The following is a 26,234-nucleotide window of genomic DNA, read 5'->3' on the forward strand; positions in this document are numbered from 1 at the left end:
CTTCTGTGGGAGTGACATGTGTCCTGGGAACAACAAGCTGACATTTTGTAATAAATATTTGATGACTTTGATATGCAAAATCGCAAGCCGCTCAAAAATTGGTTTGGCTTTAACTTATCTGGGATTCGCATGGGTCCCCAAGCGCCGCAAGCCCCCCTGTCCCTTGGTCCCTATCCTTTCTCTTGTTGCATTCTTTTTAGGGAGGCAGTTTACACTTCTCGCCTGCCCCTGACTCTACCCCTGACATGTTGCATGTTGCCAATTCATTTGGCCACAAGTGCAGGCAGCTAGTCAGGCAGGCATGCATGTAATGTCCTTGCTAATCCCATGCAGACCACAGTCTGGCAGTGCTGGCAAGCCCTGTGCTGCGATTTTCTGTATGTCCTGTTCCTGTGTCTGAAAATATTTGGCAACTGTTTTGCCATTTTGTGTGGATAGTTTTATTGCTGCCACGGAAAATGTCGACTGTGAGGGACACCACACCACACGATGCAAAATTTCATTCGATGGGATGCTGGATGCTGCCATTGTTGCGCCTTAGCACCTCTCCAAATGTTTCTGTTAATTTGTTCCGAGTCGTCACACATGCCCCTTACCCCATGCCCCATGCGTGACTCGACCGTGTCGAAGGAAGATAAAGATGGGCCTCTCTCAAAGCTTTGAGAGTGAAAAGTCACTGGAAAAAGCATTCCTGGCCCTCAAAGTAGTGCTGTTTCACGGAATATCCTCCAAAGTGTGTCTGTGTGTGGCGTGTGTATGTGCGTGTGTGTAAGTGCTTTGGGCGCTCTTGATGCTCCACTAGCTCTGGCTTCCGCTGCACTATCCTCTAGGCCCCCTCCCATCGCATCCCGTCCCATCCCACTTCATCAGCATCTTTGTGTCCTTTGCTCTTTGCTTTGTGCCTCTTGCTCTTGTGCATTTTTTCTGCTCAGCTTCACTGCTGCCAGGTGTTGAATGTTGAATTATAAATGCAGATTTGTATACTCGAGCAGGAAATAGCTGCATGTTGTTAGTATTTATGCGCCTCTTTCCTTCGTCCTTCTTTGACGTGTTGCACCTCAAATTTCTGCTCGTCAGACTGCACTTGAAATATGAGCTTAGTAAATGCGCTGCTGACGGCCGATTAGAGTTTGTTAAGGGGTAAACTTTGACCTGGCCCTAGGCCATCAGCCATAGTCCATAGCCCGCTAATGTTAAGCAATCTCCGTTAGCTATTGACACAATTTTTAAGGACAAAGCAGAGGACTCGGCTCGTTCATTGGCATCTGAGTCTGATGATAGTGATGATGATGCAGCGGCTGATAGAGCACGACACGGCCGAGCTGCTTCCGCCTTGAAACATGCCGCAGAGAGAACTGCACTCTGCCCATTAAATTGTGTTGAGTCAGTTGCATATCACCTGCCTCTGCCTGCCCGCCCAGCCGAGTGCACAATACAACTGCCACTCGCTGAGTAACAGCCCTCGTTCCTGGATAAATGAAATTTGTTCGATTCGTGCTTTGCATTTCAATGCAGCAACAGCGCTGAGAGCTTCAGTTTTCAAGCCAACCTTCCACTCATCCCCTACCCGTGCGAATCCCCATTCAGAACCTGGCTCATTTACTGCCTTATAATATGCATTGATTTGCATAAAAAGCAGACCTCGTTATACGCACATTTTGCGCCATTTTCAACGTTGGCCGAGCTTGGGAGATTGAAGAGGGAAAGGGCGAAGGGTTCTATCTCTCTCTCTCTCTCTCTCTCTGTCCTCATGGCGAGCACTTTCATTATTGAAATACTCTCAAATTATTGAATATTTGCATAATACGATAAGGAAACTGGAAGCGGGAAGTGGAATTTCGAAGGCGCGAGACAACAAAAGCAACTAAACTCTGTACAACTTCTTTCATTAGTCAGAGGAGCACTTCTTCCAGAGCTTTTCATTCATTGGGGCATGGCCCAATTCACCAGACATTTCAAATTTCGTAGATAACTCACCTTTTTCGCTGTCTGTTGTAAAAAGAAACCCTGCTGAAGCTTAACACGTACGTAATCCGTACACATACGTAGCCCTACTGCCATATAAAGTTTAAATTACTTTTCCATATTGTTGTTTTGAGGTCCCGCTCTACCAATTGTAAGACCAGCTGGCAGTTAATGAATGTATCCCACACTACGATGCGTAATAATTGCGACAAGAGTTTATTAAACGCTCGTACTGGCTATCCTGTAACAGCCTTTAGGCAACAGCCTATAGCCGACTGCCATCCAGATTGAGGCCTATTTATGTGCAAGTCACGTATCGGGTACTTAATAAATGTGCCTGGCAAATGTGTGAAACAGCATAAATACTGCTCTTTACATAAATTACTCTCTCACTGCCCCTATTGTTTGCTGGATTCATTTAAGCCGTTAACTGTTAACTGTTGACTGTTAGCCGTCGGCAGTAAATCCCCTTGGCAGACACATTGATCGTTTCGAAATGTGATTTTTTCTGCAGGGGATTAGGTGCTGTAAAACGTTCTATTGTAATCGATCTATCCATTAAAATTATACCCACTTCCGCCTTGTACCAGCCGCTGTCGAAAAGATTTGATTGACAATGTTGTCGACTTGGCATTTGGATGTTTTGTCATGCGATGGCTTTATATTTATCACACGGGCATCTCTGGGGAATGCCGCCCATGCCACCTAGATGCCCAAGCGGTAAAATAAATTGATTTATTTGTAATATTTCAATTTGGTTTGCCCTTGCCCTAGACATTCAATGTCTCAATGTTTCAGGGGCCGCGAAGATGTATGAAAAACCATTTAATTTTATTTGACTTTTGTTGGCCTGGGCAGAAGGAACTTTAGCTTAAGTGGCCCTGCCACTTATTTATAGCCTAAATGAGCACTTGGCCTGCAGTAATTGTTGGCAATGGCTGCGGCTACGTCTGCGGCTACCGCTGCCCGTGCCGCTGCGGCTGCGGCTCCTTGGAGCTGGTCCTCGCGTAGCTGGCCCTCATCTAAGCGCAATTTATGCTCCATTATAATATCCCGGCGATTCCACCTAAGCAAAAATAACATGAAATATGGCCGAGCATGCTGAAAAATGAAGGCAGGAAAAGGAACCAGAAGGAAAGAAGAATGAAGAACTATGTAATATTGCGCATACGCCGGGCTGGCGGCTGGCGGCTGTCGGATGGCGGCGCGGCATTGCACGGCTGCGATTTGTTTGCCTGCCCTGGCGGTGTGTCGTTAATTTAAAATTATGTTTACGATGCCCGACCCCGTTGTTGATAATAAAATAAATGAGTTTAATACGGGCAAAGGCAGGGAGAGGGCAAAGGGCGGCAGAATAAATCACATTTTTATTGAAATTGCTGCTTTTGCATTTAACCGAGCAACGCAATTGGGTATGGGGATGGGTATGTAGATGGGGCTGGAGGCTGATGGAGATGGAGGGGATCCGCCTCGGACAGGTTGCACCCTCTGGCCAAATGAAGATTTTTAATTGAATAGCGTTGCAGCTGCTGTCAATTCGACTGTGAATGGGTCCTGTATCTGTCCACTGTCCTTCGGTCAGACGACACAACCGAACCCAACCCCCGCAATGAACCATTACCATCCCATTGGAATGCATATTTAAGTGGCTTTTAAAAGCCATCGCGGGGCTCCACTGAGGAGCAGGAATCGTCTCAACTTCCACTGACCCCGTAATTGATTGTCAGACGCCGCAGCAATTAAAATGTCAGCCCAGTCCACTGGCAGACGGACAGACAGTGGAACAGTCGGTTCTGTTCCATTCAGTTATTCTTTTTTTCTGTTTTGTTTGTGCGGTACGGTGCGGTGCGGTGCGGTGCGGTGCAGTGGTGGGATGGGGACATGGATATGGTGGGGTGTCGCTATGCTGTGCGATCAAACCAGAGAGTTTTGGGTTAAATTGAAAATTAACTGTGCATATTTCATGCCAAAACAATTTGCGTTTATTTGGCGCGGCAAAAAACGCGCACACTCACAGACACACGGGGATACCAGATACAGATGCAGATACAGATACTCACTAACACAGATGTCCCGACTACCCACTGCGATGGTCGCTTAGCGTTTGTGACCACAGTCGCGGCGAGGATGAGAGGGAAAGGGAGGTGTCGGTGCTGGTGCTGAGGTTGGCCTGATGGTCACTTGAAACAAGTGGGCAACAACAAGAGCAACCGGGCCGGGCCGCGCCGGTCCGGGCCGGGCCAGGAGAACAGGCAGCAATGGCAATAGCAAAGTAAATGCTATTACCATTTAAATTTCTCTAGCTAACCAGGCGCAAAAAAGGACACTTGACTGTACGTTAGAAGCCACCTTTTAGAGGCAATCATTTACCATAGGGCGCAGTCCAATGTTGACCAGTGAGACCCGCCAAATGAACAGCAATTGAGTAAACTTCCTACAAATGGAAGCTTAACTTTGTTTTATGCTAGAAGCCACCTATTGAATTTGTTCATTTCCGTAAGAGTACGGGGAATTCTTAAATGTTATGGGTTCTCCGAATTTTCGATGTGAATGATCTAAATCTATTTCGCTCGTCCCGCCTCGAAAGTGGCGCATTATGCCAGCTAAACGAACGTTGTCAGTGACGGCAGTACGCCGTTTCAACTCGCTTATTTTTGTTTCTGCTGGAATTGTTCAAAAGTTAGTTTTAAGTAGCATCGGACAAAGCGTAAAGCCAGACGAAGGGGTTTCTGTGGGACTGGTACTGGGTCCGCATCAGGGATTTGGAGCACTGGCTTTTGGGGAAGGGTTGGGGGTGGGGCAAACATTGTTATTTTTGCAGCAGTTGTTGCGCTGGGCTGCTCATTTACTTTGTGCCTTTTGTGCGGAGCTTGGCATGTAAATTGAATTGAAAGTGGATATTATTACATTTGTGTCCTTTTACTTTTGTTTCGCTCGCCGTTCTGTTTTCCCGCTTTTGTATTGAGTTTTAGCTCGAGTTCTGTTCTGTTTTGTTTGGTTTGGCGGTTTAAAGCATCCAGCAACCCGTTACGCCGAAATGCACTTGGGATCTGGACAAGTTGCCGGACCGCCGGGATGCCGGACTGCCGGACTGCCGGAATGCTGCTGCTGCTCCGGATAGTTTCCAGTTTCACTGGCGGCACTGGCTGCCTGCAGCAAAGTGTTGGATCATTCATCAAAGCCATCAGCAAGCCGCCCTGCCCCCCAACCGGCGAATGCCATCAAACATAATAATCAAACATCAGCAACATAACAAACGACCAAGGCGACCCAAAATGTGGCTGCTGTCCCTGCCATCCCATCCAGCCAATCTTACGCTTTGGGTCTTCTTGTTCTGAGTCTCGTTCTGGGTCTCGTTCTGGGTCTGGTTCTGGTTCTGGGTCTTGGGCTGCCATATTTCTCAGCAGGACCATTGACCTGCCCACTCTCACTCCCACACCCACTCAAGCTTTTCCTCCGATACCGACACCGACACCGCCGAAGAAAATGTTTTCACTCAAAAGCAAATGCAATAAAAAAGGCAATTTATCAGCATAAAATATTATATGGCATGCCATTGAGTGGGTTCATTTTTTCCCTTTCCCGACTCTCCCGAATGACGGTGGCCCATTTGCGCCATTCTTCAGAAATCCCGTACTGGAAAATAAAGCCGCAGAAGTGGATTGCATACGAGTACAAGCGATGCGGTTATTATTCTTTCTTCGGATTTCAGATTCCTGTTTATCGGCTGGGGCGGCTGAGTGCCTGGCAATTGTTGCTGTCACTCAAATTAGCGCCATTTACAAAGGCATTTGCATGCTTTTAGCCATGCCACCCAGCCACCACCATCCCAGTGGGATGCCACCACCAACCCCCACCATGACGAACCCGTTCGGCTGTGTCGTGATTTACAAGTATTTGCCAATGCCTGAAGGCACTTGAGCGTCTGTTGTTTGCTGGAATTCTTTCCCCTTCTGGCATTTTCATTCTCATTCTATCTCTGTCTCTGCCTCTCTATCTCTCTCTCTCCCTCTCTCTCTCCCTCTCACTCTCTCTGTCTGTGTTGTGTGCTTGGATATCTTCTCCCAGATTGTGGCATGCAACCTCTCGTTGACATCATTTGCCAGTCAGTGGCCGCTTGTTGAGCTTTACGCATAAAAAGCTGCTCACTCGTTAGGCCTCACTTGTTTGACTGTTGTGCTCTGCTTTGCTCTGGCCTGCACCACTGCACGCCCCCATTACCCCAAACCATATCCACATGTTGTTCAGCTCTGTCCTGGCCTGTTCTCTTCTGGCTTTGTTGCCTCTGGTTCTGCTGCTTATGTGAAAGTCAAGGGTTATCATTATGCGTTCTAAAAGTGCGCCTGCCTGCTAGGCAACTTAAATTCTGACCCACAACAACGGGGCAGCAGATGCTCCAGTGGCGCACTTTCTGGTTTCTGTCATTTTCCAAGCAGTTGCAGCCAAATTGCGCCTGGGCCAACGCCCAAGAGACACTGAAGCTGAAGGGGCTGGTGGGGGCCAAGTCAAGATGCCAAGGCCAGCCTGCCCCCACACATATACACACGCTCGTACACTCGTCGGCGTACTCTCCCAACACTAAACCCATACCCATACCCATACAAAGGCAATCCAGAAAGGCAGCTAGTGACAACACAATATGGCACAGCGAATTGTTGTTGCTGTGTGCAGGCATTGAGATAAGATCACCACAAAACAGGACACTTTTGGTTTGGCTCTCGGCCAAGAGCCAGGCATCCACAGCTGACAAGTTGAGGACAGGGCTCTGAGAGAAGAGAGTAGGCAGCAGGCGGAGCAGAGCGGAGCGGAGCGCTGAGGCACCCATCTTCTTAAAGTTAATTTCCAACTCTCGAAGCTGGCTTACATAATCAATTAGCTATTCAATTTGGCCAAAAGTTGTGCAAGGCTCCATCCGAATGCTGCTGATAATTCGAAGCTCTCTTGTCACTGCAACTTTTGCGTGTGTCCGAAATCGTGTAATAAACTTTTCAGCATTCAGCCAGGCCCAGTCCACACACACACACACACGCACACACACACACACATCCGCAGACACCACTCATGACTGAAGCCCTCGGGTTTCCATTGGCAAGGGCATGGGGTTGGGAGGAAACTCTGTGAAAGCGCCCCCGAAAATTCTTACATCTTTTTGGCCTTTTTTCCAACCCATCCGCTTGTGGTGCGGCTCCTTCGTTTCTTTTCAAAAAGTAGCTAATTTAATAAGAAATTCTTGGAAAACTACACGAAAAAGGCTTAAGTTCTACATGAGTAAAGTTATAGAAAAGTTTAAGTTGCCAAATCTAATTTGCTGAGAAATGCTCCGAAACAACAAATACAGCAGCACCCGGACCCGGACCCGGACCCTGGCCGGACTGCTGCTCGGAGGAGGAGTCAGTCCCATTTGCCTGGATTTACTTGCCTCATACTCGCACTCGCACGATGGTTGCCTTTTGGTTTTGCCGCCAGCGGATTTTGCAGCCAGTCAAAGCCGAATGTGGCAGATGGCTCTGATGGCAGAGGTGTGGAGTGTGCACGAAGGGTAATACAAATTTTGTGTATGTGAAATTCTATTAAAACAAATAATGCAAGAAAGTTAGTGAGCATTTATGGGTTTGTTTGCGGAGCTCCATGACCTGGCATAATCAAGTTTTTAACGGACTGAAAGGGCTACGGCCCGGGGCTAAGCCCGACACAAACTAATGACAAGTTTTGCGTGTAGCGTGTCATTTGGAAAATCTAATTTGCTGCCAAGTTTTGTAGTGAAAATTGGAAAATTACTTTACCGCTCTCCGTCTCTCTCTCTCTCTTTGTCTCTCTACCTCTGTCTGTCTCGATAATGCGCAGAAATCCTTTCCCATCGGCACCCACACTGCGGTAGACAGACCCATCCACACCACTTCCGCTCCGCTGTCATGTCACACCAAGTCGTGATTTATTTGCGCTCGAATGTCAATAAATTTAATACGCGAATATAATACATTTTACAGGCAATCAATCACACCGACTTAGGCGCCACTCCCCCACAAAATACACGCCAAAAGAAATCCACAACTAAGCTTATATAATCTTAAAGGAATGCGACTCCAGAAATGTCTGAAATATTCTGTGGCCACCCTGAATCGAATGCAGATTGGGCGAGAAATGATTCGAATACTTGTTCGAATAAATTTTCCAATGTTAATTGATTGATAAACGGAAACTTTAGGCAACTTCGCGGAAACCAGCGGAAAATAGTCGCTACCGATGGGAAAACTTCGAGGGCCGTTGGCTGCTTCCGTTTACCAGAAACTGGCAGCACACTTGTTTGTATATTGCATTGGAATTTTGATTTGATACCGCTCCATAGTTGGCCACGCAGAAGTGCGGTTCACAATTTCAATTCCACTCCTTTGAGCCAACCATGGTCAACACTTATGTATGTAAGTGCCCGATGAAAAGTGCATTCACATTGTGGGTGTTTGCATGTGAATGGCGAATTCAATTTGGCCAACACACATGAACCCGCAAGCCGCAGGCGTTGACGGCTCGGTACGGCACGGCTCGGACTGGCCCGGCCCGGCCGGACTGGACTGGACCGGTGTTCCCAAGCTCAAGGCCCACTCAATGATTTCCAACTAATTGCCAGGTGAAGAGAGGCGAAATAAATCAGAGCGAAAATATTTCCATTTCGGGGTTCGCCGGCGCTACCGACAGACCCGCTGTATGAAATCGCGTCTCGAGGCCACCGAGCGAACAGCATCGAAACAGAAACTCCCTCTCGGGACCGGGAAAACATTGCAATTTTTACTGTTTTAGCGAGAATTCCGCTTTGCACTGGTATGCAGCAGCATGGTTGGGGCAGACAATCTGCCCGACAGCCGGATAGACATAATTAAGTCCAGTCCTCTGTTCTATCTACCGCTCTTTTCCCTTTTCCCAGCTCCCTGTTCCCTGTTCCCTGTTCAGTCCACTGCAGTTCTGTTCTGTTCCGTTCAGTTCAGTTCTGTTCTGTTCGGTTAGGAAAAGGGAGAGAGATGCTCAAAATCAAGTAAAATGCTCGGGCGTGCGAAAAAAATTGCTGAAATTGAGTTTGAAAATAAATTAAATTATCACGCCGTTCCATGAAAGTAGTTGGCATTGCCGTGAACTGGGGGATCGGATCGGTGTTGTCCAAATGAATCAATTTCAACTTAAGCGCCAATTTAAAAAGCCAGCAACTTTCGACACGCAAATCTAGCTGTCTGTCCTGTCCGACTGCCCCTGCCTGCCTGCAGCTCCTTTGGCTGCCAGTTTAACTATCTATCGAACTGTCTGGCAATTTCGCATATTGCTTTGCCCTCTGCTCTGTTCCCCAGACGGACATTCGGGAATGGCCAGCACCGACACCGACACCGGCACCGGCGACGGCGACGGCGATGGAAAAACAAAAAGAAATCAACGAAAACTATCTGGCGAAATACTTGCAAATTCTATTCGACTTTTAAATTATTCTGTCAGGCGGGGCCCCGGAGACATCTGACAGAAAGTTTTCCCCAGGACACGAATGCAATTAATGATTACCGCAATGCCAACTGGCAAATGAAAATTACTCATTATGCCTACCAATTTCCATTAGCCTCATTGGCTCACACACACCACACACACACAAACCGTAGTGCCACCCGTACTGCGAAAGGCCGCAATTAATGTCCGAAACCAATAAAATTTGATGAGCATTTTACTGGCCACGCACTTGTGCACACTCATATTTATTGGCCTGTAGTTAATGCACCTACACTCGTAAGTGGCGCTGCCAAATTAATCGTTTGACAAACAGCGACAGACAGACAGAGAGAAAGTGACAGAGAGAGAGAGAGAGAAAGACAAACAGTAGAAATAAGACACCAGGGAGCAGGCTCTGCCTCTGGCTCTGGCTCTGGCTCTGCCTTATTTATTGTGAGAAAGGCAATGACAGCAACGTGACTGGCAGAATGAAATGCTGGAAAAATGATAACGAAAATATGGCCCTGACACCCAGCTCTCACAGCTGGAAAGAGGAGCCCAGAAAGCAGCGAGGTGTGCAAATACAAGTGTGCATGTACAGTGGAATGAACTTCTCAAAGTGCTACACGAGTCGCCAGGATACAATTTATTAGTGTTGAAAACTGCAACGAGAAAATTATGAAAAAATGCATTCGAAGTACGAATTATAAGTAGTTTTATTCTACGAGTACTCGCATTAATTTGACAACAAGAAAGATACAAATTATCTTTTCTTTCCCCTGAATGGGTTTAATGGAAACATAATCTACCTATAACTAAACCCTATCGAGCTAAATAATATTCCCGTACATTAGCTGTATCGTTAAGTCCATCCAATATCTTTTTGAGTATAATCTTTGTATATATTCATACCTAGAAAGCGATTAGTTCCACTATCCCTAAGCGGGACGCACAATTTCTATGATCCACAACAAAAGTGAAATGCAGAATACATCCGCTCATTTGGCGCTTACTGTGTGATATTTGTTACTAGTACAAGTTCGTTTTCATTCTATTTTCCTGGTTTTGCTTACTCACCAAACCATTCATTCTTCCACCGCCCATCCCTTCCAATAGTAGCCTTGGACCAGGCCTACTGCTATTGTAGTAGCCTTGTCCACTTTGTGGAGCATTGTGCGGATGTCTTCACACAGTTCGTGCGAAATAAATTTCCTTGAATTGCAACTCATGTTCCTGCGCCTGCTTACTTGTTCTGGGCCAACCTTGAACGCTTCGTTAACTGCATTTAAGGTTGCCTGCCAGCTCTCGTTTCTGCCCCTTCCCCCTCGAAATTCATGTATATATCTGTGTGTACGTGTGAGTGCGCATTTCAAAGCGGGGAAATCAACGCTGCAAATGGCAATAAAACTTTGTGTGCTGTGCTGTGCTGTGCTGTGCCGTTGCCAAAGCTAAATATGAAATGACTCATACGTGTAGCGTAAATAGTTAAAATTCATTAAAACTTTTGCAATTACTACCCGGCTACAATCTGCTTTGCAGTCGTAAAATCGTTAATTATTTTCGCATCGTCGTGTCCCTAAGCCCAGAGCCCTCATTCCTTAGCCCGCCCTCGACAAATGGCAAGTTCAAAGCTAAAATCACATCACGCTCTCACACTGCAACTTTATATGCCCGAATTCTCAGCAATTAGTGCACCATCAATATGCGCAATTAGTGCCTGCCGATTGGCCTTGTCAAGAGATATTCGATTATCATAATTATCGGCAATACGAGTAAGCCCATTATGACAGGACCCTCACCCAGCTGTCTCACCTGCCAGTGCGAATTCGCTTATAAATATGCAATGCAATTTATGCCCGTCTCAGGCTCAGTCTCCACCATAATACCAGAGCTCTGGCACCAGCTCCACTAAACTCAGACTCAATTTGTTGTCATTAGATTAATGAAATTTGCTGCCTGCCCCCTATTCGTGTCTTGTCTTGTCTTGCACTAATCTTAAAATTTGTCAATGTCATCGATGTGTCATTGTGTGGCCAGTTTGATGGCTACGTGAGCAGAGTTGCACAGAGCAATGTCTACCGCCCCCAGTTCGGATTAAATTCCGGGGGAAAATCAGTTGGCTAGCATCTGGTGGCAGTGGCTGAGCAGGAGTCGTAAATTGGTCTGGGCAATTATGTTTACCTACATCTAATTAGCTTAATTGAAACGGGACAAAGCAGAATCAGAGTCAATCCTAGACTCAAGGCATGTCCACAAGCGGTGCGTGCAACGATTGGCTTGAATTCCTGGCCATGACCCTAGCCCTGGTCCTGTCCCATCATTGCGTATGCCACTCATGCACGGCGTCCGAGCTGGCCAGTATCGATCATCAACTCGGTGCCGGTTGCCAGTCGTGGCAGCTCTCTCCCTCTCTCTCTAAATGCCTGGGCTACCGCACTCGGGCTCACCACAGATGAGGCTGATGCTTCAGGTGTGCCAAGCAGCCAAGCAGCCAAGCAGCCAGCCAGCCAGTGGGCCACTTTAAGACTTGCGGAGTCTGCGGTAGGCCAGCGGTTGGCTGCAAGGTGGCTCGGAGAGCACAAAAATTGTGGCAAGCGTTTCCAGTGCGCAGTGCCGAAATCGGTCGAGGCAAGTCGAGCGTTATGTCGCAACCGCGACACTTAGCACTGACGCGCCGCATTAAGCACAGGCGAATGCGTTTTGCTGCACCTACCAATACACACACATAAGTTCAGACATTTACACAGACACCCACACACTTACACGCACATATACATACTTATACAGTTAGGTATTGCGCATTTGGGGCTGCTGCTAATTTCAGCTGCTGCTGCCACCGCCTCCGCCATGGTCGGGCGCATCATCAACGTAAAACTAATGCGAAAACTTTTGCGGAATTTTTACTTTTAATTGTTTGAGTGTTTGTTTCACACACACACACACACACGCAGAGAGAGAGAGAGAGAGAGAGGCAGGAATTAAAAGGGGCGAGAGCCAGCTCGCCGCAAACACCGCAATTTAGTTAAAGCATAACGGCAGGGAGACCACAGAAGCAGCAGCGGCAACAGTGGCAGTGCCAACAGCACGAGACGAGTGGCAGCTGGTGCTGCGTTGGCAACAATCTCGACTCGACTCGACTCGAGTCCAAAATCCTTTGCAAGGACCACCGCCTCCCACTCCCATTCCCAGTGCCTCTTCCTCTCCCGCGGAGTGTCGTTTCGCTGCTCCTTTCTGTCTGGGAATTAAATGTTCGCTTCAATTTCCAGAAATATTTCTCCCTTTGCTGAAATTTTTCTCTCTTTATCGTTGATTTAACAATTAATTCAGCGAGTCCACTCACTTTTGACCGAATGTTGGCCAGCATTTGATTTGGAGTGCAGTTCTGGAAACTTTAAGGGCAACTTGTTGTACATCCTGTTGGTTCGTTACAGGGTTTCCGGAGTCTGAATTTCTGCCTTATGGTCCCGTAATGGCCAGCCCAGTCCTGTTAAATGCCTTTAATTAGTTTTACCAGAATTTCTCCTACAGTGCGCCAAACTGACGTTTGCACGCCAACGCCAAACAGCTGAAATAAGTTAACTTTGTGGCCATTTATGCACACACACAGACACCGACACTCTCATACACCAACGATGGAGGGACCCACACCCACACCCACACCCTTGGGGCAAAGGGTTTCGGTATTGCTTCTGACATTTATTTAATTGAACGGCACAGAGTCAAAGCAATAAACTTTCAACGTGGCCTTTCCGGTCCATCAGCAAGACCTTTAATTGGTTTCACTCGCATACGGAATTCATGGAATTCGGAATATAGCAGCTATCTGCTCTCCGCATGCATCGGTGCATATATGAATCATACGCCCTGTATGTCGTCAGCACCGCAGCTGCTTTAATACATCAAGCGCGGGCCTGGTCGGAAGCTGCGAGTGCCAGCAGCTTAGAGCGGGAAGAGACGTGTGCAGGGCCCCCACAGCTTGCATTAAAATTGTGAGCAAGTTTATGCTCTTTGGTTAGCATTTCTTTGCCAGAACTGACCTGTTCTAACCTGGAGAAGAACGGAGCTGAGCTGCACTGGACTGGTCTGGCATTGAGTTGGCAACGCAATTGTTTATTTGCAAGGAAATTCATTTGGCAAATGGCATGCGTGCCAGAACAACGTCCACCCACAAGAAGACCGTACTACGGCTGTGCGGCTTCACGCAGTTTATGTTTAGCTTTGGTTTTGGGCCACTCATGGAATGGCACGAGTATGCCCATGTTTATCTACAGTTTCCAGAGCAGTGTCGGAGCAGTGTTGGATGCAACTATAAAATCATTTTTAATTCATTTCGGAGCTGGCAAAATGCAAAACTTTGCCATTATGCAGGGCATGCGAACCCTGACTGTCTATCCCCTCCATGTCCTTTTACTGTTCTGTGTCGTTTCTGCTCTGCTCTGCTCTGCTTTGACGGGGGTCTTAGTCCGATGAGTGCTGGTGAGGAGTGGGTTGAGCAGAGTTATTAGGATTTACGAGTGAGCAGCGCTTTGCGTTTATGCCACGAGATAATTTCCGGCACCGTTAAATGGAAAAGTTTGTTGCCGAAAGTCCGTCATTCACTCAGTTAAAATATCAAAGCAGTCAAAGTTACTCAAGCGGGGAGTGGCAGGAGTCCCCGAATACATGGCAGGCAGGCAGGCCTTCACGTACTAAGCGTCCACGCGATGTCTTAGCGCGCAATCAAATATTAATTGCACTTGGCACAATGTCAACTTTGTTGGGTATGTTTTGGCTGGGGGTTTCTCTGGGGTCGAATTATGAAAGGACATTTACTCGTACTGCAACTGCAACTGCATCTGGAGCACCATCCACTGTCATTGCTGAACATTACCATTACCAACAATGTAAAATGCACTAAATTGTTGCCGCAAAATGAAAAAGATGAAAACGGAACAAACGCCATCGAAAGGGCGAAAGGGTGGCGGAGAGAAGATAGAAATGCCAGCAATCAAATCAAATTCGAATTGGGTTTGCAAAACTGGAAATGAAAACGAAAACATGACAAAGGCTGCATGCCACAAAAAGAGAGGAGAGTCGAGTCAGTCGGGCTCTAGCTCTGGCTCTGGCTCTCAGCCTGATTGCAAATCGATATAGAATTGAGTGCAGAACCATCGTCTATCGGTATATAAAGTAATTAACCCAGAGAGCTCCTCATTACAGCTACCAGTCCATATCCTTCTTGGCCAAAACCAAGCAAAGACAAAGACAAAGCAATAAATAAGGCGGGTCCATCATTGCCATTGACGAGAGTCGGAGGATTCGGGGTACGAGTAATTGCAATGACAGCAGCTCAATGGGAACTCCGACCATTAAGTTCAGCACATTGAAGATTTCAATTATGAGTCGGTATCGACATCGACATCGGGCCCGCTGCAACTGGCTGCAGAATGATGGCCACATTATCCCGGCTCGTCATCACCATCATTGGATTCCCATCGATAGCCATCATATAATTTAATTTGATTTTTATTTAATTGAAATTTATAACAACAATGGCTGGGTAAATAACATTACCAGAGTGGCAGAGCAGAGCTCTGATCTGTGGGCCGTGAGAGCACCGAGCTGCGTGTGAAAAGCAAGACTCATTCTCTGGCTGCTGGCTGTTTGGATGCTCGGATGTTCTCATGGCTGCTTTCAAGAGTCTGCGAATGTGAAATCAAATGAAGAATAATGAGATTTACTGTTATTGTTCTTCCTTATTGCATTCACCCACTCTTGTGTCTGATTTCATTTTGTCAGTATTCAGTTTTCAGTATTCAGCTCTCCATCATACTTCGATTCGGTTTTTGGTTCTGACTGGCATTCCTGTTGCCTGATTGACTGGTGTCAGGAATCTCGGCTGGGACTGATTGCACAACCGCAAACAAAGCTCCGTTTCGGCCACACATGACCCGGGCATGTAATGGCCAGTACTGGCTAATGAAAGTAATTTGATTAGCAGCCAGCCCTGTAACGGGCCCAAACGAGCCCTGGCCAGGGCCGTACCAACCGGATGCGAATGCGATGGGCAAGGGATGGTGTTAAGGAGCACAAATTCTCTCCTTTGTCATTATGGGTTGCGGTGGCTCTTGTGGTCGGCCATCCCCCCACATACAAATTTAAAGATTACAGCATTTTGAGTTCTCAAAGTGGATTAACAATGCCTGTATGGGGGCTGTGGCTCCAAGGGGGTCGAGAGGCGTGGGGCGAGGGGCGGTGGCCCACCGCCTTTATGCATGCTAGTTAATTAAACAGAAACTATGGGAGAGGTTTCTGGTCGAGACCACTAATGGCAGGCATTTGGGATTTGCAGTTATTATGGTCTGGTCTCTGAAGGGGGCAGGGAGGAGAGAAAAGACTATTCGTTCGCATTTTGCGGTTTCTGCTGCCAAAAATGAACATTTTATGTTACGCATACGCCAGGTTGGCATCAGCCGGAAGCTATGCAGCAAAAATGTTTCAATTGCTAGCTCTGCCTGAGGCCTGAGGCAGTGCAAATATTTGCTCCTGCAATGCCTGGCATCTGCTTTTGACATAGCCATACCCATAGCCATAGTGCAGTGGCAGTGCCAGTGCCAGTGGACTGGGTCTAGCCGACAAGTGGGCCGAAAAGAGCACACGAAGGGCAATAAGTCAGATGGTGGTGCCATTTGGCTAATTGCACGAACGTGCGGCCGTTGCTCTTGAATCCGCTTGAGGTATCCGCGGCAGTGGCTGGAACTGGCACTGGGACATGGCAGACCGCGGACTCCGGACTCCGGCCTCCAGACTCCAGACACTTGGCAGCCTATCCTGGCGATCCCGCGACGCAGTCACGTTGAGTTAACAAAACTGATATAAATTATGAGCGTAGCGTATATTTTACACAACTGTCAGCGCAGTTGCGCCACTAAAACATATTCAGCTTCTAATTTTTTTCTGCCGCTGCTCCTCCTATTTCTTTCGGAGCCGACAACTTCTTGAAACTCTCTATTCCCTGCTGTTGCTAGAGGAGGCAGCGCGCTTCGACAAGTTTGCGACATGTTGCAGCCCCCGCCGAGGACCCGGCCCCGGCCCCTGCCTCGGGCAGAGGTCCCAGAAGCGGAAGAAGCATCGTCGCGCCAAGATATGCTTCCCTAGGCAATAAATTCGCCCGCACCCACACCCACTCTGGCACACCTACAAGACAGCACTCTCCTCCACACTCGCATTCCGCCAAGCCTCGGCCACATCACCATTCCTCGCTCCATTCCCTATCCTCCTTCAGTTTGGCTGTCTTCAGTTTCTTCTTCCTTCTTTAGCTCCTTCTACCACTACCACTTCTCCTGCCGCTGCTGCTGCTCCAGCTCCCACAAAAGTTTGTTGCCAAAAATTTGCCGCCATTGGGTGTGAAGTTGGCAACCCATTCCGTTGGCTCCTTCATTCTGCTCTCTACTCCATTCTCCGTTCTCCTTCCGGTCTGTCTTACATGCTCGCATATTTTGTTGGTGCGGAATACCTTAAGGCTTTCGGCGAGAATTTTATTTCAGTCGCCTCCGCTGCTGTTGTGGCCATAAACATGCACACTCCCACACAATACACAGAGATACAACGCACAAACAGAGAGCGTGGATGTGGATGGGGATAGGGATGGGGATAGGGATGGGGATGTGGATGTGGTTGGCAGTGCACACTCAAAACACCTTCCACTGCAGAAGGCAGTCAACTTTGCGGAAAATCGTTTGAAGCGCTTTGCACTTCGTCGACATCTTTCGGGCTGCTCCTCGAGAGCCACAACAGAGCACGGCTCTTCCTTGGCTCAGTGTCGAGCAGTGCAGTCTCTCTGTGTGCTCTGTGTGCATTGTTCTGCAGTAAAGCCGAAATTTCCAACTTGAAGTTGACTATTTATGGCTTTTTATTTGCGGCCCGATGTGCTGCTCTGCTCCGCCGCGCTATGATCATTTGCTAAACTCGAATGTTGCCCAACTTTAAGCCGTGACTATGACTGTGCAGTGATCCATTGGCCATTTCGCCCACTTCCCATAACTCATTTTGGCCGCTGCACGTGTCAACAAACTGAGTGTGACAACGAAGACGACGCCCGACGGCGTCTGGTGGCCGGCGGTATACCTTCCGGTTGCCGTTGCCGTTGCCGTACGCTTGTAGAGAACACATCCCGTCCTATCCGCCACGCACGCACAAACTCCCGCAAACTGAGACCGACAGACGCAAACAAACAAAGACACCACAACCGAACCGACCCCGACTCTGGTGTGGCATGGCATGGCATGAGTTGAGGCTGGGGTTGGGGTTGGGGTTGGGGTTGGGGTTGGGGTTAGGGTTGGTGTTGGGGGTTGGGGTTTGGCTCGGGTGGCCCCAGCAATCAATCCAAATGATATACACATTTCAGACTTGGTTCAGTTCTCAGCTCAGCTCAGCTCTCAGTTCTCGGCTCAGCTCCGTTTGGTTGCCTTTCGCTGCCTGGTCTGTGTTTGCTCAGGGGGGCCGACCAGCAAGATTTGATGTATTTGACAGATAGACTACGCCGTCAGCCCCTGCCTGTGCCAGTCCTGTGCCTGTCCTGTGATTTTTTTATGGCCGGATGGGACTGTGTGGAGTTGTGGTGGTGTGGCAGTGTGGACCGTGGACAATATGTCTCAGTCTCGGCCAGAGGCGGCGTGAGGAATGGCTCTGTGGTCAGCGGGCATCTGACTTCGCACTGGATTATTGATATTTAAATGGCAGCCGAGCAAATTGCCTGCCATCGCTCGGCTGTTTGCCTTTGGCCAAAAGTATGCTGCGAGTATGTGTAAATTGTGCTTATATATTATGCTAATGCTGGTTGTTCAGTGCTTATATGTAAATTTGGCATTTGGGTGTATTAAAAATGCATTAACCTTCTGCCGAACCTAGCTAGGCAGACCTAGCTAAGGCAGGACCTAGCACATCACATAGGGATTTAATTCAATTAGATGTGGAGCAGCTGTCCCTCGTATCACCATCGCCATCACCCCAATCCACTTGACACAAAGTCATCATCCGACCGGGCTCGCATCTAATTAAAATAATGATTACCCCCAACCTCTCCCACCTCCCACGTTTTGTATTCCGAGGTTGTTTTTTGACGGAAATATTTGCGGGGCGTGGCAATTGCGCTGCCGGAAACTCCGGCTCCGGCCAAGGCAGTTTGGCTTTGTCGGCAGCTGAGCGTAACGAAATGCGCATAAAACAGTGAAATTTACAACCAGAAAGAGAAGCCGAGTCCTTCTTAATGTGCCATGGCGAACCGCAGCAGGACAATGCTGGGACACTGGAGGCCACAGACCAGTGCCAGTGCCAGAGCCAGTGGCAGTGGCAGGGGCAGAACCACTGACAGTGCCAGGACCAACTCTCAGTTCTCTCCATTTCTGTCCTTTTTGGGCGGCTTTTGGCCTCATTTTGACCGTTTATTCATTGTGCTTTTTAAGAGCTTCCGTTTCGTCACGCGTAACGCTTTCGAATGACAATGACACGAACATCAAAATCATCAACATTATCTGCACAGCCACACGGAACACGCTTTGGTCCCGATCCGTGCAGGACGACATCGCCCCTTTGAACGTCCACAATCTACAACTTCAAAATGGCGCAAGTATATGAGGGCTCTTCTCTCTCTCTCTCTCTCTCTGGTTAAGCCAACGAGTGAGGTGTTCCTGTCCGGCTTCACGTCCGACAATGTTTGACAACATCTAGGCAAAATGGCGTCGTCCTGGCATGCACGACATGTCGTATGCGTAACATTTACGAGCGTGTTTTTATCGCACTTGACATCATCGCCATGGAGGAGTCACTTGTAAATATTTGTACATATTTTAATGTAAGGCTAAGCACAACTATAAGCACATAAAATTTCATTGCACTCGCCCTCAGACAAGCAAATAAAGACGGACACACCCATACACAGGCACACATACTCATACAGAGTGCCTACGGAAAAGGCAAACAGTTTATATAATTACCCGCATAGCCCCCGCTGCGCTTAACTGATTGCTTTATTATTTTTTCAAGTGTCATGTTTGCAGTTTTAATTCCGACAATAATACAGCAGCTACCGCATAAATATTTACGAGAAAACCAGGAACAAAGCCGCACCCTGAGCCCCACTCGCAGTCCAGTCCCAGTCCCATCTGCAGCAACAACGAATCTCTGCTATAATAACAGTAATAACCGCCAGCGAAGGGCGGCAAAAAATACTCGGCTTAAACACATGCAAATATTATGATAAATAAATTTGTTCACATCATCAACACATTTACTGTGCTGGTAACTTAATTACACGTGCAAACAATTGAATCAATAAGGCAATAAAAAAGACTGAGCTTGCTCGGCCAGTATCTGCTGCTAATTGAAGCTGATTGGAACTGCTCGAAAGCGGAGGACTGGCCCAAATACTTAGTTGGGCATTTGAAGTTGCTTCAAAAGCCACCTACTGAGCACACATAATTCGAATTAATCGAGCATATTTTGGTTGAATATATGCATTGAGGGGAGGAAGCCCGAAAAGCACAAATTGATTTGAGTTCCGTATCAAACTGTAATCTTGAGCGGGGACTGGGACATATACTGGAATTGGTAATTGGGTCTCACACATACGTGGCCCAGAGTGATGGTAAATGCAGAGGGAAACGGCAACATTTTAATGCCACTCAATGTGGCATGCCAAATGAGCAGCGACTGTGACTACGATTGCCAACTGATTTTTGTAATTGCCACTTGTCGTGTCAAGCGACTGTGTATAAATCAAACGAGTGCCAGTGTCATGTGCATCCTCTTTTTTATATACTTGTACACAGTAATACTCGTATTTTTCCCTTCTTTGCCACCCACATACAGGAGCAGTTCGAGTGTTGCATGTTCGATTTTTTCGGGCAGGTGCAATGACGCATAAATTCCAGCCAAGTGGCTCAGTGAATTTCATGAATGGGGATGCGAGTGGGATGGAATTGGAACTGGAAATGTTGCAACATGAATGAGTGAAGGCGGCGCTATAAATAAATTCTTTGTGCATACATTAATAAATAAAAGAGGTCCCACCACTAATCACTGCTCTGATTTATTTGAATTGGCCACAGAATTTATGACAAGATTTGGCATTGCCACCAGTTTCAAATCCATGTCTAATTTTAAATGGAAATACATACCGTCTCCCTGCCGCCTCTTCTGACCGCAATCGTATCAACTCAACTCAAGTGTATCGAAATGAGTTTCGGCTGATTTGTCCCACTCTGCCTTCCCATTCGACATGGAGTCGAGTCGGGTCGCGTCGCAGTCTTCTCCAAAGGCTGTGACATTTCATTCGCTGCCAATTAGAAGCCAATTTCACGCGTCGCTCTCGCACCCTACAAAGGCCATAAATTAGGGTGTACCCCGACTCCTGCCTGACTGCATCCGACTTAAACGATTTAAGACTTAAGACACCGGCCCACCTAGTGTGCATTTAATTGTGAAGAAGCAAAACTTGCTTTTTTTAAGCTGTTGAACTGGTAAAAGATATCGTAATGGTTATAATTATTAAGTAGGGAGGAAAGCATCTGTGAAAATATGTATGTTGTAGTGGTCATACGAATAGAAAATAATTAACAGCGATATATTAACAAACCTGGCCGCTTAGGAGCGGTCCAAAGTAGGTAAAAAAAATAATCCGATATTAAGTTTACTTGCGCTTTATTTGGATGATTACCTAAATTAGGTTTGTCTGTTACTATTTCCTATGCTAAATTTAGAGCTCTGATGAGCGACAATTCAATGGGCTTACAAAAAGCTTCATGTCGAAAATGGAGATACCGCAATTAAGCCAACATTGAATTAGGCCATCAATCATATTAACTTGGAATTTGTGACAAAAAATACAAACATACTCGAACAAATGCACACGCACACTTTCTAAGCATGCACTGGGAATGCGCAGGCCGTGTCAGAGAGTGACAAACGAATCAATAAGTTCAGAAAGGGCAAAAGTCAGGCGAAATAGTTGGAAAACTGCATTGGCCCAGACACATTTCGAGGGCTGTGACGTTTGATTGTCAGATTGGATCATTTTTCAATACATTCAGCCCGCCCATGACTTTAATTCTAATAAGTTGGGCAGCCTAATTTATGATGGGACATTGAAAAGACGAGGCTTCTCGCCTGGCCCTGAGCTGGCGATAAATTTACAGTTTCCAAAACGTTATTAATTGCTAATTAGCCCCGAATATGATTAATGCGGCCTGTTCGTTGATGCCGGGGAATTTACAAAGCAAACTCAACCCAAACCGAGGTCTCAACCGATTCGGTTACTCCAGCACAGCGAGCGGCAGCCACGTGTGACTTTCTTTCGGCCGAGTTGAGCGTGAAACTGCCATGTAATGTAATTATTGCAAAACTATTCATCATGCTGAGGTGCTTCCCTCAGGCTCAGGCTCTTGGGTGGCAGCCACTTAGTTGCGGCGCTTTTGTCCCGTCAAACGCGGCGTATGAGCAATGCGGCCCAAAACCACTCACCCACACTCACATTTGTACGTTGACTGGCTTGTGGCTACGGCTACGTGAGAGGTTAACTAATTAGCATGTCAAAGCCATCCATATGCTGCGGCCTTGCTGGGCCGGAAACAATTTCAAACTGTTACCCCAAGGCGCAAATCCCGTTTAATTATGCCTTACATTCATAATCCTTTTCCATGTTTTCCATTCCCAAAAACACCAGTAACTCTTAAGGAGACACAGACACCCACACGTACGTGGATCAACTATCTATTTTGATTAATCCATTGTCAATGTCTCCAGCTCGGAGCCAGGAAGCAATTTGCTCTCAATGGGCCTCATGAAAGGGTTTGTCGTTGTTTTCGTTAAATAGAACGACCAGTCACAATATAAATTTTAATTAAATTAGCCAAGGGTTAGACGAGCAGAGGGAGAGCAGAGCCCATTAAGTCTATGGCAATATGTGGAAGATGTGAACAATGAATTTTCACTGCCAAATTTCGGTCCGAGAAAGTCCTCAAGAAGTTACGACCGCAAAAATTGCCTGTAAATCGCTATTTTCACATCGAATTAGAAAAATTGAATACGATCCGGATCAATATGGCTCTCAGAAGGGGTTGGGGCTCAAGAGACAATATATTTAATGCAATACGTGGCCTATTCCATCAAACTGATTATTTTTTCCTATTTTCAGCCCGATTTGCTTCGATGACGATGTCGCAGCTGTAGTCCGTACCTATGGTCCTTGTGCCTGTAGATGGGAGTCGGTTTGCGGGGAGCCTTGCGCACACAGCGATTGTCTTTGGCGTGGACCTCGTAGGGGCGACATTTTCGTCCAGACTCAAGCTGTCTGCCCGGCAGGATGACAAATTTACGCGGCCGATTGTGACCTATGACCTTTGGCCGACCCATCTGAGTCCTGCCCTGGATCTGGTCGGTGCGCGGGGCCAGCGCCGGTTGTGGCGCCGGGGCACTGACGTGAGAGGCGCCACCGCCGCCACCTCCACCACCGCCACCGCCACCGCCACCTCCACCTCCACCACCACCCACAAAGCTATCCGACTTGACCACTTGATCGCCTTGTAGTTTGCTGTGGGAAGCCGGGACCCGGAAGCTCTCTGCTTGACGCGGGGCCTCCGTCTGCTGGCTGCACCCAGTAGCCGTCAAAATCTCGTCCGCATTGCAGCGAACGTGTTTCCCTATCCCAGCGTCTTTCTTGGCATCATCGAGATCCTCGGCGACCCAGGTGCGCAGTAGGACGCGCTCCAAGTAGCCCTCGCGATCAACGCAGCCTTTGTTCTCAGTCAGAATTTGGGTATTCTTGCAGACCGCTCCTGAAACTGTGTGGACAGTGAAGCTCACAATCAGCAGCAGGCAACCCAAGCTAAGTTGCCCAGACCCCATAACTATCCGGTTGAGGAAGATATTGAAGACTGTTTTAGGCACGATCGGGATGGATATTACATCGGTATTAGCAGTAATCAGGTGTGACAAACCAATTCGACCCGGCCAGCTGTGGTGTATGCCAGGGCTAGTGAGACATCTTTGAGGCACGGTAAGGGTGCGGAAGCTGATCTGTTCCAAGGTGAATCCATTTCCAGGGAATTGGAATTTTCGCAATTTTCAAGGCGCTGAGGTGGAGGATGCTGCCGCTGCTGTTGTTATTTCGTTTTGCAATCTCAATTTCCCCCACAATAAAATTAATGTTTTACGTAGCCAATTCCGAATCGTTTATTTCACATAAAAATGCGATAAATAAGCGGGGCATCCTGTGCGACGCCGTCGAAGACGCCAAGGATAAGCCTTTGCTGTGGCTGGTGTGGGCGTGGGAGTGGGTGTGGGCGTGGGTGTGGGTGGGTGTGGTGGTGCACGTTGTGGTGCTGCTCGTTGCGCACCTCCAGCATCGTGTATTTATAGCGCAAACAATGCAAAGGATGTTGTGCAAGGACATACGCGCCGGATTAAAGCGGAGCAAGAGGAACTATGAAAAAGCGGGCTTACGAACAAAAACCATGTCTGCTCGCTCGCTCGCTCTCGCTGTCGCTCCTGAAAACAGGAGGGAGAGGCGGAGGGAGCCGGGCTGAGACCAGGAGACAAAAGCTGTTTCAGCTCCTACGGCGCTGCTTATGGTGGAGGAGGACGAGCCCGATCCCAAGCACGAGCACGAGCAGGAGTCACAGAAGAGGAGTCGCAACAATGGAGGGCCACGTGACGTGACCCCACCGAAATCCTTGCCGCTCGGGCACTCTTTTTGCGGCTGCTGGTAAAAATTTCATGTTAATGGCCACACGAAGATTCGCTCTTAACCCTTTTGCCACGGGGGCGTGTCTGTGTGCGAGTGTGTCCGTATTGGCCTGTGTGTGAGTGTGGAAGTGTGCGTAACAGGTCATTGTCCTGGCATTTTCGGTCGCACCTTTATGGCGGGGACAAGGCAGCTTGTTTCCTTTGGCCGTCCTCTGCAAATTTCATTTCAAGCGTCGCCTTTGCCCTCTGCCGCTCCTGACAGAAGGAAATTGCTTTAATTAAGGATATCTTGCGAAATGTTTGCTCATATTTATAACCCCCCCAAATGACAACGCAAGGCAAAAGCAGGGCCGGTGAAGACAAGTGAAGGCAAGGCAAGGAAGAAAGGTGAAAAGTAAAAACTAGAAAAAGGTGCGCAATCAAAGGCGGAAAATCGTTAGAGAATAAAATCGAAATAACAAAGCGGCCACAGGAGAGAGATAGCGGAAAAAAGGAGCCAAAGACAAGGACATAATGCGCTTTGGCCGCTGCTGTTGCTGCCCCAAACGGCCCCCGACCTGCCCCGTCCCGGCCTGGGCAGGGAACTAGACGCTCGCTTCGCTCTCGATTCGGTGTGCTTTTTTCCCCGTGTCCTGCGGACATTTTCGGTTTGGTTGTAGCCCAGCTCGGCCACGGCCCCTCTTGGCCTTCTGTTTTTCTTCCTTTGGTTCGCCGCTCCGCCGTCTGCTGCTTTGACTATTTGCCATCTTGCCTGCTTCATTTGTTTGTGTTTGCTTGTCAGCGCTTTGGGTATTTTGCCAGGATAATAAGATAAAAGCTTTAGTGCCATTTGGGCCAAGTTAGTTAATTGCGTGAATGGCAGTCGGGTCGGGACCTATCTCTCTATTCTCTCTCTGTTCTACTGTGCTTCTGCTACTTTTATTTCGATTGAATTCTGCAACGGAATTGGGTGATTAGCCCATGGATGTGGAGGTGAAGGTGGAGGTGAAGGTGGACTTCAGCAGAGACAGGGAATACTGGTAATCCCTCCACGAATCCGGTTGCATCCTCAAGCCCCTCATCTTTTATTCAAGACGCAACAATGACAAGTAAAATTTCACCAATGGAGCACAAGAAATTCATGCAAAACACTTTGATATTCATATGGTTGTAGGTGTGTGCATATATGTATGTATGCATATGTATGTGTGCATGGGCACATAGTAGTACATAAATTGTGTTGTGTTGTGCTGTGCTGCGCTGTTCTGTGTGTGTGTGTGTGTGTGTGTGTTGCGTCTCCTGCCTCCAGTTTCGAGCGAAAAACAACAAATAAACATGCACGCAGGCAGCAGTACCGTTTCAAACAATGGCAACACAACACAACAACAACAACTAGGAATTGTTTTTGCCACACACCGACACGCACTTGCAGGGCCGCCTAAATGTTCATGAATGCCCCATGAAATATTAAATGTTTATGAATTTCAAAGGACCCCTTACTTCATTTGCATAATCCTTGTGTTTGTCGCTCTCAGGATGTGGCCAAGTGTCGCATACGAGAATCGTTTGCCCCGACTCCTTGCACTGGTATGGTATGGTATGGCATCAGGACGGAGTCATCTCTCTTCAAGAGTTCCCCAAGTTCCTTTAAGGCGTTCGTTTGCCATCTAATTGTTGGTTCTTCTCGGGCTCTGTTATCGCTCTTTCTGCACCCAGTGCTTCTAGTAGTTTCCCATTTTCCATTTCCCGTTTTCTGTTTCCCAACGCCCAAAGCCCAACTGCACGCAGCAGCTCGATGGGAGTTCAATGTGGGCCAGCCAGCTTCTTGGGGCACGTCCTGGCGCTTTTTATTGCTCCTGGTGCATACTTTATTGCATCCGCTTCCTGTTGCCATCTCGGCTGCATACTACTTGCCGGCTAATTCATGTTAACATTTTTGCCTCTCCTCGCCATTGTTATTGCTCTTGTTCTCGTTCTCGTTCTTGTTGGTTGTTGCAACTGCTGCTTCCTCTCCTGCTGCTGCTGCAAGCTGATTGCACTTAATTTGCATAGAAATCGGGGAAGAGGGAAAAAAGCGTCAACCTTCTTATCGAGCAGAGACTGTTTCC

The 26,234-nt window shown here is 47.7% G+C and overlaps 1 protein-coding gene across 1 annotated transcript; it reads right to left on the reverse strand.

The window, feature by feature from the left end:
- Positions 1-22,498: 22,498 nt before the first annotated feature.
- LOC6587585 lies at positions 22,499-23,343 on the reverse strand. The gene is made up of 2 exons (XM_002013074.2): positions 22,932-23,343; positions 22,499-22,901 (listed from the first exon to the last, which is right to left on the reverse strand). Exons 1-2 carry the CDS (start codon positions 23,305-23,307, stop codon positions 22,594-22,596), a joined length of 684 nt encoding a protein of 227 aa, XP_002013110.2. The 5' UTR covers positions 23,308-23,343; the 3' UTR covers positions 22,499-22,593.
- Between the last annotated feature and the right edge of the window lie 2,891 nt (positions 23,344-26,234).

The sequence above is a fragment of the Drosophila persimilis genome, unplaced genomic scaffold (assembly GCF_003286085.1).
Source record: "Drosophila persimilis strain 14011-0111.01,24,50 unplaced genomic scaffold, DperRS2 tig00000000-arrow-pilon, whole genome shotgun sequence".
Taxonomy (NCBI): Eukaryota; Metazoa; Arthropoda; class Insecta; order Diptera; family Drosophilidae; genus Drosophila; species Drosophila persimilis.